Raw genomic sequence first — 14434 nt, forward strand, 5'->3', positions numbered from 1 at the left:
GATATCGAAATGGTCCCCACAATTCCTCTTGCGAACCAGCTTTTTTTTCGACTTATCGTGGAGAGTTTTTGGAAAAATTGGGCTTCGTGGTTGTGAAACGTCCCATTTTTAATTATTGAATTTGCAGATTTTGAAAATTTACCTTTTTCTTTATCTGTTGAAGGAATAGTTTCTAACAATGTAGATCGAGATGTATTGCCTGTTCACTTCAGTAACCTAGGCAATTACACATATTTTCGTTAATTCGCCAAATTCAAAAATACCATTTTGCCTTTCTTTTCAGTTTTCTCCTCAACTACCTAGTTATTTTTTAAACATCGTTATTCATTTTCATTTTCTTCTTCGTGTACGATAATTTCCAGTCAACAAACTTATCGAATATTTTATCAACCTTTCGAAAAAACCCATCGCCTATATTTCGCCTTCGAAGAGCGAATTTTGCCGGAATTTTTTTTTCTGAAAGCTCGATAATATATTCGATAAGTTTTTTGTCTCGAAATTACGACGGTAATAAAATAAATAATGTCGCGCGGTGATATTTAAAATAAAAAGCAAAAAAATCGTCGCAGATACTACAGAATTGGAAAGAAGCTCTCAACAACACGACAGGGTAAAGTTACCGGAGTTGGATTGGAAAGTTAGCCTTATGCATTCGGCATTTTACGATGATCGCATTAAAAAAATATTAGTGTTGGCGAATGACGTCGAGAAACGAAAGGAAAAAAATTTTCAACAATTTCTAAAGCCTGACAAATCGTTCGAGTGTCGCGTGCTGGGTAAATTTACCAAAGCTCGACGCGTTTGCGTTTCTCTTTATTCTCGTCTCGACGTTTATTAAATGTGACCGCTATGTGTCGTAACTAAATTAACCAGGTACGACGCAACCTGACCATCAAAATGACCCATAAGTGACCGGTGATATTTTAAAGGGTTGGGTTGGTTTTTTTTTCGCTCTCTAAGGTCTCTTTAATCCTCTTTTTTATGTGCTTATATTCGTCGTTGGTACGATTATTGTCGTGTGTGAGTTGATGGAATTGGGTCTGAAACGTACGAGTATTTTTTCCAGCCTGGAATTATTATTTTTATATACGTAATATGTTAGGCTACATTTTTGAAACCTGCCATGCCCCCTGAAATGTTTACTCGAGATGTCTACGTACAACATTTTTATCGGTTCAGACATTCTGTACTTGTTTTATGAAGGACTGCTTCACAATTTGGCTCAATTTTGAGTAAAATTTTCATTTTTTAAGTACCTATTTTGATACTAATACCGATCGTAGAACTCTTCCCAAAGTCAGGATGTAGAATTGTTTGAACGATATGGTAAAATACTCGAACGGCGTCGAATAAAAGCGCGAGCGTTAAACGGATATAGATAGATGGAGGGATGAAAGGGAGGGGACGAGAAAGGCTACAGAGAGGTAAAGTTATACGTAGAGAAATTTAAAAACCAAATGTCTTTATACGCCATTTAATGCGGAAACGTATTGCGTTGTGTATCGATGGCAAAGCGAGAGGGTAGTTCTTTGGCATCGAACACCATTAGAAAATACAAACATTAGCTATGGTATAGTGAAGAAGCAGTTTTTTTTTCTATTTCTCTTTCTCTTTCGTGGCTCGTTTTGTTCCAAAATGTATATTAATTTTTTTTTCTGTTCGGTTTTTCGATCGAGTTTCGTCGTCGGGTCGTAAAGAGAAATAAAAGCGCGAGTGAAAAAGAAGAAAAAAATACCTAGAGAACAAAAAAGTAGGTAAACGGTCTCGGTGATTTTTATGTTTTTTGATAGCGAATAAATACATTAGAGTAATGTTAGTAGGTAGAGTATCTATCGTTAAAGCACAAACGACGAATTGTCGATTAACGTGTCGGTGTCGTTCTGTTGAGCTTTTTTCCTTTTCATTTTGGAAATACTTAGAGCACCGATAGTGTGTACTTTCATATTCGGAGTTGCAACATTTTGAGCTGTGTTGCTTTTAACGTTGAGCTGCTCCTGTTGGCTGGAAAGAGTAAGTGGCTGCTCGTTTTCGGTACCAGAATATGTACACATTGAAGACTGCTACGCAAAGTACCCCGAGCGTGATGTAGATCCACACTGATGATGAGAAGCTGTTTTTTTCTTCTGAAATTTCAACACAATTGATATATTAGTGAGATGTGTGAGGGAAACTATGTGATAAAAGCGTTATAATAGCCTGTAATGTGAGATTAGGGTGAGTTGCGAATTTATTTTATTCGAAATTTGACGAAATCTGGCTTAAAATTGCTGTGATACAGGTTGAATAAGATGTACCTAGTGAATAAGTTTCGTTTAGTTTGAAATTTAATTACAGTCGTATGTTTTTAAAGTATATTTTGGTTTTTGATTGGGTACAAACGAGGTCTTTGAAGTTTTGATTATCCTTCATTATCGATTAAGAACCTTCGTAGATTTGCTAAATGGATGAGTCGGGAATGATACATATAATATGTACCTTAACTTGCTTACTGTTTGCTCATTATTCACTCAGGTTCTTGATGGGCGAAATCATTCCGGCCGTCTTTCGCGTTTAACTGAGATACAAAATAGCGACGTACGCGTAAATAATCAATATAATCTAAATTCCAAAAATTTGGATTTTCTTCCATTTAATCTGTTGCTTTTTCACAAGTTGGGAATCACAAATTTTGAAAAAAATTCCAAAATCGTCAATTTCACAAAACTTTTTCCACGTTTCAACGTTGATCCACAACCTTTGTGGCCTGGAATCGATTGGCAACAAAAATCGACTTTTCTCCAGGAATTCAAATAATTCTCCCACGCTGGAAAACAGTGAATTTAGTTCAAATATTTACTTGCTGCATCAAAAACAATTGGGTTTCTGATTTCATAAGACTGCGCTTTTGTGAGTCAGGCCACGATTGGAGAAGAGAAAGTCCACTTTGAGTGGAAGAAAAAATTTTAAGAAATTTGTTGCAAAAATTGACGATTTTGGATTTTTTTTTTAATTTGAGGATTCCAACTTGTAAAAAATAACACTTTTTAACTCGTCACTTCCGATTTACGAGATTCTTCACCTGTCCTAATAGATTCAGGAAGTCGAACTTTTGACAGGATTATTCTCTCAGCTGTCAAAGTTAATTTTAAACACATTTTGGAGCGATTTGAAATTGCTGTAGAAAAGTTAACTCTTGCTGTAGGCTCTAGATTGGTCTGATAACGTTGGCAATCGATTTGGGGAGAGGGGGAGTGACTTTGAGAGATAGATGGCGTTTTAAGAGATTTGCTGCAAAATTTGACGATTTTGGATTTTTTTTTCAATTGAGATTTTCCATCCAGCTCGTTGAAAAAAATGTTCTTTTCAACTCGTAACCTCGGATTCACGGTACTCCTGCCCTAATCGATTCAGAAGGTCCAACATGCGACCAGATTAAATTTGTAGCTATCGAAGTTCATTACAAACACACTCTGGAGAAGTATAAATTTTTGCTGGAGGCTCCAAGTCGGCTCGAAAATGGTAAAAATCAATTTTGGGGTGTTGACTAGGGTGGGTCTTTTTGAATATTTTTTTTATCATTATTTGGAGAGGGGTTCGTTGAAATGTTATAGGAGGACCTAAAAACACTGCAAGAAAAATTTTGGATCCCCAACTTGAATCATCACGTTTTTCTACTGGAGTTTCAAATTTGAAAATTTGCATTCAAAATTGAAAAAAAAAACTGTTTTTTTTTTGAAAAGAAAAATATCGTGTTAATTAATCATAATTAGGTATATCCACTTTGGAAGTAAGAAACCTGTTGCTGAATTTTTTTCAGCTTTCCAAAAGGGTTTTTCATGACTTGCAAAAATTATAGATACGATTTTGAACCTTTTCAAGAGTTGTGTAAAATGACTTGGAAAAGTGAAAAAATCTCAAAAACTGTTTCATGTTTTCTGAAATCTTAGCAAATATATGTGCTTAGGCACAATATATAGATATGAATATAATTATGATCAATAATCATGCACTAGAAAAAAAATTTCATAATTATATCTTATTTTTTTTCATTTTTATTGTAAATTTAAAAATTTGAAACCGCAAGTAGAAAAGTAATGGTTCTAGATCGGGATCCAAAATTTTTCCTACAGTCTTCTGAGGTCTCGCTATAACGTTTTATCGGATTTCCCCTTCCCCCACCCCAATTTTCTAAAAAAAACCTACTCCAGTGTTTTCTTAAATACATAAAATCGAGTTTCAGATTTTCATTTCCATGTTTACTTTTTTTGTAGTAAATTAATGTCAATAGTCACTGTCGTGTTTACACAATTTTCAAAAATTCTCCAGAAAATCAAAAATCAACTTCAACAGCTCAGAATTTAATTATTCTGAGGTCTTCGAGTCGTGTAACTTCCCAATGTTAAGCAGTAAAAAAAATCGTCGTTTCCAGCGGATTTCTACGTGTTTTGAAGTGGAAAAAATCATGACAAAATTAATTTGATATTTTTATTTCATTTTTTTTTTTTTGCATTTGAGTCTCATTACCTAGTTTTAACTGCGTGCAATGAACTGTCAAAATTGTAACTTTTGTTTCATTTTTCGATTTTTTGCAAATTTTTAAAAATTTAAATGGCTTATCTTACGTGAAAGAAGGTCATTCGATAAAATTTAGGCTTGGTTTAGTACAGGGCAGGGTGCTGATTCGATTCGAGAAACATTACAATTAGGTAACGATTTAATCCAATAAGAAGACATTATTCCGTAGCTCAAACCGATCAGATCTTCGAATATCATTATACCTAGTGAAATATACCTATCTCAAATCAAATCAGCACCTGAGAACCCTAAGTAGGTATATGTATTAGGTATTTTTGGTCTCTCGATCGAGCTTTCAAACATTTTTGGAATGTTGTAGAAAGAAAATAAAAATCAAATTCACGTATTTTCATCGCAAAATCGCTGAAGGCTTTTAAAATCGATCGATTTGATTAGTCAGACATGAAGTACATAACTAATTAACCAATTTTTTTTAGCTTTTGTCGTACCCATCTAGATGTACCTAATGAAATTCTGATTTTTTCATAAACGTTTCGTCAATTTGAAAGTTCTAAAAATTATCTAAGTACATTTAGTGAGATGTGTGAGGGAAACGATGTGATGAAAGCAATATACCTACATAGTAAGTATGTACCTATAGCCTGTAATGTGAGATTAGGGTGAGTTCCGAATTTATTTTATTACCTAGTGAATAAGTTTCGTTTAGATTAAAATTTAATTACAGTCGTATGTTTTTAAAGTATATTTTGGTTTTTGATTGCGTACAAGAGAGATCTGTGAAATTTTGATCATCATTCATTATCGATTAAGAACCTTCGTACATAGATTTGCTAAAATGGATGAGTCGGGAATGATACATATAATATGTACCTTAACTTGCTTACTGTTGCTCATTACTCACGAGCCTCATTACTTATTCGTTTGTTTCGAGAACTGACATCACTGAGGAAACCTCCGGGTGCTGACTTCACTGAGGAAACCTCCGGGTCCATGTCAGCACCCGGAGGTTTCCTCAGCGATGTCAGCATAAAAATAAGTCATCGCTGGCTCGATTTAACTGCGCAATAAATTGTTGATCTCGTAACTTTTGTTTCACTTTTTAATTTTTGACGAATTTTTAAAAATTCAAATGGTCTATTTTACGTGAAAAAAGTCATTTGATAAAATTTAGGTCAGGTTTAGTACAGGATGCTGATTGGATTTGAGAAACATTATTTAAGTAGGTAATTATTTCGTCCAATAAGAAGACGTTATTCAGTAGCTCAAACCGATCAGATCTTCGAATATCATTTACCTATGTACCTGAAATCTCGTATAAGTACCTACTTATCTCAAATTAAATTAGGACTTGAGCACCCTATTCCTTGTATGTAATATTTTTGGTCTCTATCGATTGAGCTTTTGAAGCTTTTTTGGAAACTCTTACAGCAGATTTTCTACATCGCGTCTAGTTTTTAAGGGAAATGTTGTAGAAAGAACAAAAATCTGCAAATTCAGCGTATTTTCATCGCAGAATTACTGAAGGCTTTGAAAATCGATCGATTTGATTAGTCAGACATGAGGTAACTAATTAACCAATTTTTTTTTAGCTTTTGTCGTACTCATCTACATAGAAGTAAGTGAAATTCTGATTTTTTCGTGAACGTTTCGTCAATTTGAAAGTTCTAAAAATTCTCTAAAAATTGAATTCAGCGAGTGAAGAGAAAATTATCATGATAGTCGTGTAAAGAACTCCAGAAAATGCTTGAGTGAGAGCCTCAAAAATACACCACAAAATAAGATAAACAAAATTTTTAAGTACGTTTTTACTCGTAGCTCGGTACGAATTCTACGAAATACGATTGCTAGCATGAGCATGAAAAGAAAAGATTTTCAGTGGTACATAAACTATTCAATTTTTAGTATATAAATATACCCTATTTTTAGTGTTTGTTTTCGAATGGTTGGTAAAGGGGGGGGGGTTTCATTTTCTCTGATGGTGTTTTTGAAATTTTGAAGAGAAAAAAACTTCCATTCTGGTGGTTACGAGCCAACAAAAATTTTACTTTCCACTGTGGGACATTTTTGTTCGGTTCCAACAAGTTTCACAATTTATTCCTTCGTTTTCTGCGAATATGTTGCTTGGTGCCTTATTTCTTATCGTCGATCAAAGCGATAAGATAAGAAGACGTCGCAGACAACCGTATGGGTTTTTCATTCGCATTTGCTTCAGTTTAGTTCGTCTTCCTCTTCGTATCATTCTAACTCTAACTTCATACGTCGTCGTCGTTTGCGAGTAATGCGATCGCGTCGAGAATTGCACGATAGCTTCTATGCTTCTAAATCGGTTTCTTTTGTATTTTTTCGTGAAACGTTTCAATTTTACAAATTTCGATTAATATCGTCGCGATTTGGTCAAGTCGTTTTCGCGGTTCGTTTACTTGAAATTTTGTCGTGATTTGTCGAGCAGTTCGATGTAAATTTCGTGTAGAAATAGGTACCTCTACCTAGTATGTAGTTCGATGCCGGTGATGATGACTTTTGCCATAATGGCGAGTGTTTTTTCAGTATTTTCAATTGAAATGTGACCACTAAGATTACCTATTAGTGGTAATACGAACGAATAAGTACGTCTATTATATGTTCTTAGTTTGTAGTCATTTGTTTTGCGACGAATTTTCGCGTTTATTGTGCAAGAGCCAATGTTGATGGCTGTTTTGTCAGTTCTTGCTCGTTTACGTTCAAGTTTGATCTTGACTCCGGTCTGAATTTTTTGCATTTTACTGATGTAAAAGCATTACGTAGACGTATGTACGCGTTTATGTGCATAATGTACGTGCATTTCATTTTAGATTTTGATGTACATACTATATTTGTACGAGTATAGTATTATATTTATAAGTATTGAAAATTAATTACGCGTTGAATAATACTAAACTTCGAGTCTGCCTGTGTGTGAGGGGTGGAGGTGTGGGTCTGATTTTCGACTGTGGAAGAAAATATACCTAATCCTAATTATTTTCAATCGCCTACGTCTTCACTATTATTAAGGTGTTTGATTTGAGATTGAATAAATACGTAAAGGATGTATGTGATTGGAGAAAAGGATATACATATAAGTACATACATGTTTGCAATTTGATTCGATGGATTCAGAATTTTGTTAGTGTTTTCACTCGATGATCGGCTGTCAAATTCAAAGAATGTTGAGTACCTGTCTACGTTGTTGTGTGTATCGAGTTCATTCAAAATTCAAACATTGTTATTGTCTTATTGCCGAGTGCGAGTTGAAGATTTGGTGAACTTGCGATATTTTGAAAAACTATTTCGCGAGAGTATGTATTGAGGAAAAAATTGTGAAGGTAACGATTTAGTTCATCAATTCTCAAGTATTTTATGACGCGTCGGTACGTTGTACACGGTTCACAAAAGTTGTATCCGAGTGGATAGTGCGGACTCAGCTTTTATCAGAAATTAATTTGAAAACGTGATTCTTACCAGTAATTGAAATAGATCGAAGGGCTGCCTTTTCAACGGTTGAATTACCCGGAGAAAGGGCTTCGCCTTTAACGCCATGTGTCGTGTTTTGATTTAGTATCAATTCCACGTCTGAAAAAATCAAATTATAAAAGGCGATGAAAAAATTACATTTTTGCGTAAAACATTCCAGCAAATAGGGCTATTACCTACTTAAAATGTCAAAATTGTGATTTCTTTTCGAATTTTCATAGTAGTTACTTAATTGCTGAGATGATACCTAATTATATGATGGGTATTTTCATTCGTCAACTTTTTTTTGTTTATTTTCACATTCAAGCTTCTTTTAAGGTGCTTACTTCTTACATTCTTGGACGTGAAGAATATCATTATTTTTTGTCGAGGTCTTTATGTGCGATGGTAAAAAACATGAAAGGAAGTTCTAATGGTTTGATTGTATTTGATGATATTTTTTATTCATTGCCTCTCCCTCTTTCTCTCAAAAAATTGACTATATTATATAATATGTACAGATATGCTGAATGATATTTTCGAGTAGAATATCTATATTTTGTAAGTACCTATGTAGGTAATAGGTACAAAGGCCAGTCAACAAATAAGTTTCCCTCGTTCAGAAAATTATGAAAGGAAATACCTAGGAACTTGAAATTTTTAGGGAATCTTGATACAACCTTTGAGCACCACTCTGCAAAATTTTATTCGGATCCGTTCAGTAGTTCGTTTATAATGAGAGTTTGAAGATGTGGTAGGAGTCTTATAGCGGATCCGAGTTGAAACTTAAATTGATTTCACGATGGGGATTGTGCCAAATTTGCGAGGCATAGTGATGCACTCAACCCTGTTTTTGGTTACCATTGTGTTAAGGAACTTGTTTTCATCATTCTTACACAAATTCTGACTAAGTATTCTTTTGACATGCAGCAACATGAACAGCGAAATTTTGTTTGTGACGCAGCACATTCAAATTTTGCGGTACTGAAAATGACTTTCAAAGTTCAATAATGTTTTTTAGGCAGTCAAATATGAAGCATCATGCTCACATGATGTTTTTGATACTGATATCAAGATTATTGTGTATAATTTCATCAATTTTGGCTGTTGAGTTCGTTTTTGAAACACGAGTTGTGCAACCTACCCAGTGATCACTTATCACGCTCGAGCACTCACCATTGGATTTTTGGCACCACTCACATATTGTTCAAATTAGGACAATTTTTTCTTCATGGAGGATCAGTAGGCATCTGTAAACATCTATTAACGTATTTTTTTCGAAATTAAATTTTTTTTTACTCCTCGTTGAACCACTTGAACCTCGGACACGCTATGAAACTCCTATCTCATCTTCAAACTCTCATTATAAACGAACTACTGAACGGATCCGAATAAAATTTTGAGAGTGGTGCTCAAAGGTTGTATCAAGATTCCCTGAAAATTTCAAGTTCCTAGGTATTTCCCTTCCTAATTTTCTGAACGAGGGAAACTTATTTGTTGACTTGACCTTTGTATATCTGCTGCAACGTTACAACGTACCGATCCGAAATGAATATTTTTACGTACTTACTGAAGAATTTTTAATCGTTAACGATTATGACAACGATTTCTAATCATTTGCTGGAGTATTATCAAGAAAATACTGCGTATCTTACGTGAAAAAAATTGAAAATTACCTGAGGCCCCAGACTGAAGTTTTTCATTGCTGGGACTTTCGCTGTTGGATTTTTGGGCACTGGTTTGCTGTCCATTTGCACTTGATACTTTCGAATTTGACAGACCAGTCGGTTGTGGCGTGGGAACTGTACTTTTCTGAAATTCAAGTTGAAAAATTAGTAGACTTATGCGATAAATTTGTTAATCTTTCGAAAGATTTTTGTTGTCGAATTTATTTTTTCTTATTGAATAAAACGGAATTCTCGATAAGGTGTTCGGCTCCTAATGGACACATTTTTATCGAATGTACGTTTTGAGAGGCCTTATAATTGTCTGGAAGGAGTCGTTATAATACATACATCAGTTCGAAGGAGGATCACTTTTTATGAAGAAATCGTCAGATTACTTATTGGTGAATCTGCTGGGTAACCTCTCTAAACGGCCTGAAACTGCAATTTTTATTGGAAATTCTAGCTCTTTGTCAATTTCCGCAACTAATTTTTTTTAATTCGCATGGGATTAGTAAACTCTCCCATGAGATGTTTAAGATTGGGAATTTTCTTAACGTATCGGTTCACCAAATATGCTTATTTTTAGTTTTTCAACGGTATTTTTCATAAGCTTTTTTCAGACGTAAAAAATTATAGAAAAATCCCCCCCCCCCCTGAAAAAATGGTATGTTATGCACTTCACTTTAGAAATATGATAATACCGCATATTTTTTTTCAGAATTTTCCATGACTGTGAATGATCTTCTGAAATGCCGAAAAAATGATTTTTGCACGAATTTTCTTACTCGAAAAGGTCAATTCTGGTTGAAATTTGTCTTCTTGAAATACACTGAATCAATCATGGTACATTTTTTTTTTTAATTTTTCAAGTGGTGTAGTTGAAATGCATGTTTTAAACAACTGGTCCCAGCGATGATAACAAACTACATATAAAGAAATTCTAAAAAATTAATCACGCTATTATGGATACCGTTAGACTACCATGTCGGGTGGTTGAAATTCTTTACATGAATTTTTATCAGGTGACGCGGCGGATCAGTCAAAAAAAAAGTCAAGACTTTCTAATAATAGCACGATTCAATTTTTTAAATGAACATAATGAGACATGAAAAAAATTGACAAAAGGTCGATGGCCTTGTTGAGCTTCTTTTTTGATGTGTATCGAGAAAGAAAGAATGTTGATTTAAATTTTAAACCAACATTTTGAGTAGAAAAAATCGTGTTAAAAATCTTTTCTTTTTTTGCATTTTCGAAGTTCTTTGACCAAATTTAAAATATGGACTGAAGAAGGGCCACATAGTTTAAACCTAGCGAGGAAATAGTAAAAATGAAAAAAATCCTAAATAGAATTACTTATTAAAAATGTTCTTAAATTACCATGATCTCTGTTAGTGTTCGATTTGATCCGTAGTTGTGTAATTTCTTTTAAAAAGTTCATTAGAATTTTATGAAAAATGCTCTACGAATTTTTCAAAATCCGAGTTAAAGTTCAATAGACATTGACTTCCAATGAAGAAAAAAAAATATGGCAATATAATTTCAAAAAAAGTTGAATTTTCATCACGAATTCATCGAAATAATATTAATATCATTGAAATAAGTACGAGTAACGTAGTAAACGAGTTCCATTTAGAACGAATAAAAAGAGCAAAAATGAAAAAAATATGACATTTCTTAGATTCTCTAGTTGTGAGCCAGGCCTATTATAAAATTTATTGTAACTCAGTCCACTTACCCCTGCTGCTGTTATTGAAGTATTGTTGACTTTGCGTGGATTTTCAGGGTATTGTATCGCGGCTCGATTTCTGCAAAATACATATACCTATTTGTGTGAATATGACTACAATTTCACAATGATGAGGTTATTCTTTAACTTGAAAAAATGATCATTTTTTTTTGTTGAATAAATGAATAATATTCGATGTACCTATGTAATGACAGTATTATTTTATGGAAAAAAATATTTGAAATGCTAGGTATAATCTAATAACGAACTAATTTTGAATTCGAATTTTTTTCAGGTATGTTTGCTGTATTATTTCGTAGTTTGAAAAGCTGATGTTGGTGAGTTGTATCAAGATTTTAGAATTATTTTCTAATAGTTAAGTTATACATGGAATTACGTACCCGACGATTAAAGTTATTATAATGCAACTGATGAGCTTCATGATGGTTGTTGAAGTTTGCTGTTGAAAAAAGTGATCACAAACTCGTATGAAATATTAATTCGGGATTTAAAAATGAAATTACAAACGACCAGCAACGAACCGAAAAATTATTTTAAAAAAAGAAATATTTCGAATGATGAATTAATTTAGAAAAAGAAAACTTGCGATTTTTTAAATTGAATTTCTTTTAGTTTCGTTTTCTATCAAATTCTTTTTTGGAGTACCTAGTTGAACCGCACAACACAAATCACATCTGACCAACAGTCTTCATTTCTGTATATAGCTATATTGGAAAAAGCAAAAGGTGATGTAATTAATCGAGTTGTCTACTTTGCATTGTCGATTGTTCTTTTAATGGAAAAAAGGAAAAAAAAAAACAAGCATTGAACTCTCGAAGTAAAAGAAACGAAGAGATGTTTATGTTTGTGTAAACGGTAAAGTAAGAATGTGTTTATGCTTGATACGATGGAAATATAATGCTGTCGTAATTTACCTAGATTTTAAATGGTTTTTGCGATAACCCGGTTTATTTTTTACCGGACAAGAGACGAAAGCGATGTTTGCAATTTTTTGGTTTTTTTGCTCAGAAGCCATGAAAAATGAAGACAATAACGGTATAGGCATTGTGTTTGGTTTGATGATTTCGTCATCGATCATGATTCGTTGGTGATTATTCGACAATTTTGAGTCATTTGGTTGGAATGCTTTTCACGAAACGGTGCCTTTAAGCTTACCTTACAGATTGTTATGGAATTTTTTCCACTGGTGCAACTTGTATCGCTTCGTATGTTTTTTTTCTTATTATTTGAAAAGAAAAAAGAGTTACTTACTTAGATTTTCATGATGCATACAGACGAGTAATCTTTACAACAAAAATACGACGACGATATATCTTCAGGCTATCGAATACTCCGCGCCTACGTGAAAATCGTGTATTTTTAGCGCAACTATGTCTGGAGGAAGTTTATTTTGAAGACCTTTCGTACATAGATGAACCCCGAAGGTGTTAGGGTTGGATTTTTTTTTTAATTATACGGATTAGGTATAGAACATAAGTAGAGGTACCTAATTACATAGCCATATGGGATCGTGCTAATGATGAAGCGTGTGTTAGATGACGAGGGGGTGTGATTATTACAACGAGAGCGATTAATTACAGAGGTCGTGGTTTACCTGTAATCAGGATAGGGTTACTCGAAGAGAGTTTCATTCAGACCCCCGGGGTTGTAAAATATGTCTCAAACTCTTGAACCATATTTTCGACTGCGATATAACATGATGGTTGATGTAATTGTTAATTAATTGTTAGATTGTATACCTGATCATTGATAGTTCGATTTGCTTCTGCGCTTTTCTTTTACGTGTAAACAATGTTTGCAGTGATGAGTCGTAATACTGCAAAAAAGAAGAAGAAAGAAAGTAGTACCTTACAAGTAGATAATTATCTGCAAAATTGGAATTACTCGTGTGTATTATGTGTAATCGGCTATTCGTACGAGTAGTAAGTATCTACTTTGGAACATTATTTTTTTTTAAATTTTTAGTGAATTGGCTATTTAGGTGAGTTTAACACCTCATTTTGGTAGGTTGATGATGTAGGAATGTGAGTTAATACTTCATCTACCAGGTACTGCTGAAAACCCAACTTTGACAAAAATGGACAAAGCGAGTTTTGGAATATCACTCTTCAAATGAGGAACAGGAAGTCGAGACATCACCGAAAGTGGAAACTGCTTTTATGATTTTTGACAAGAAAATAAGAATTTGACGATTTTGAATAATATCAGCATTCCAAATTGATTGTTAGTGATCTCAAGCTATTCTGGACTCCTCTAGCGGATCGCGAATTTCCCAGTTCTAAGAAAGTATGGGTTTGAATAACAGAAATTTTATTTTTTTTAAATCGCACTCGAATTGACTCATGGGTATTAGAAGAACTAGATTGCTGTGGCAAGTTTTGTGGTTTATTTGAAAACAGAAATCCAAAATGTTTCCAAGGGTTCCAGATATTACTAGGAACCGCCACCAATCTTTCTGCAGGGCGAAAACAAGATTGAATTTTTTCTTACAATTTTATTTCATCTGGACAATTTGAGATATCTTGTTGGCCTAACAATGATGGTTTTTCAGTAATGATATTAGTATGCTAGTTTGTTTGCAATATTAGCTGTAAATTGCTGGTTTATATTCATTTTCAGTACCTATCTGAACACTGTTTCAATACAGCATGAAAAAATACAGAGACCAAAAACGTATGGTCCGAGAATGAAAAATCTTTAAGCAGAGCTATTCTTAATTTTGTTTTCAAACTTGATTTTATGCTGATGAAAATTCGGCCATTTTTTAATTAACAAATAGGTACCTATGTTAAGAATACAACTTCATAATTAACCAATGAGTTACAAGCAAAGCGAAAACCCTCTTGCAATCATGGTGGAACTGAAACAAAGAACATTATGTCGAGGTTGGCGTTCAACTCCCTATTATTTGATCAAATTTCGATTTCTTGTGAAAAAATCTATGAGAGATTTTTCAGAGATTCTTCCAAGTCGAGAAATACAATTATTCAACACCTGAAGTTTTGTTTGGTGAGATGTGCCCAACTCTCCAACTTTA

The 14434-nt window shown here is 33.7% G+C and overlaps 2 protein-coding genes across 5 annotated transcripts in view; one reads left to right on the forward strand and one right to left on the reverse strand.

The window, feature by feature from the left end:
- The window catches only part of LOC135833205 (neural cell adhesion molecule 1-like), a 623372-nt gene that overhangs the window by 172522 nt on the left and 436416 nt on the right, over positions 1–14434 (forward strand). Inside the window, exons 1-2 of one of the 4 annotated variants that reach the window (XM_065346893.1) lie at positions 6741–7121; positions 11672–11714. The exons of 2 other annotated variants lie outside the window; for them this stretch is intronic. The gene's annotated coding sequence lies outside the window, so the exon portion shown is untranslated. Of the gene's footprint in view, positions 1–6740; positions 7122–11671; positions 11715–14434 lie in introns of those variants that run through there. One more of the 4 variants, XM_065346894.1, reaches the window with a different exon arrangement.
- On the reverse strand, positions 1756–12212 carry LOC135833210 (uncharacterized). The gene is made up of 5 exons (XM_065346902.1): positions 11778–12212; positions 11386–11455; positions 9660–9795; positions 7993–8103; positions 1756–2123 (listed from the first exon to the last, which is right to left on the reverse strand). The coding sequence occupies exons 1-5, from the start codon at positions 11816–11818 to the stop codon at positions 1978–1980; spliced, it is 504 nt and encodes a 167-aa protein (XP_065202974.1). The 5' UTR covers positions 11819–12212; the 3' UTR covers positions 1756–1977.

Source organism: Planococcus citri, chromosome 1 (assembly GCF_950023065.1).
Source record: "Planococcus citri chromosome 1, ihPlaCitr1.1, whole genome shotgun sequence".
NCBI classification, from domain to species: domain Eukaryota; kingdom Metazoa; phylum Arthropoda; class Insecta; order Hemiptera; family Pseudococcidae; genus Planococcus; species Planococcus citri.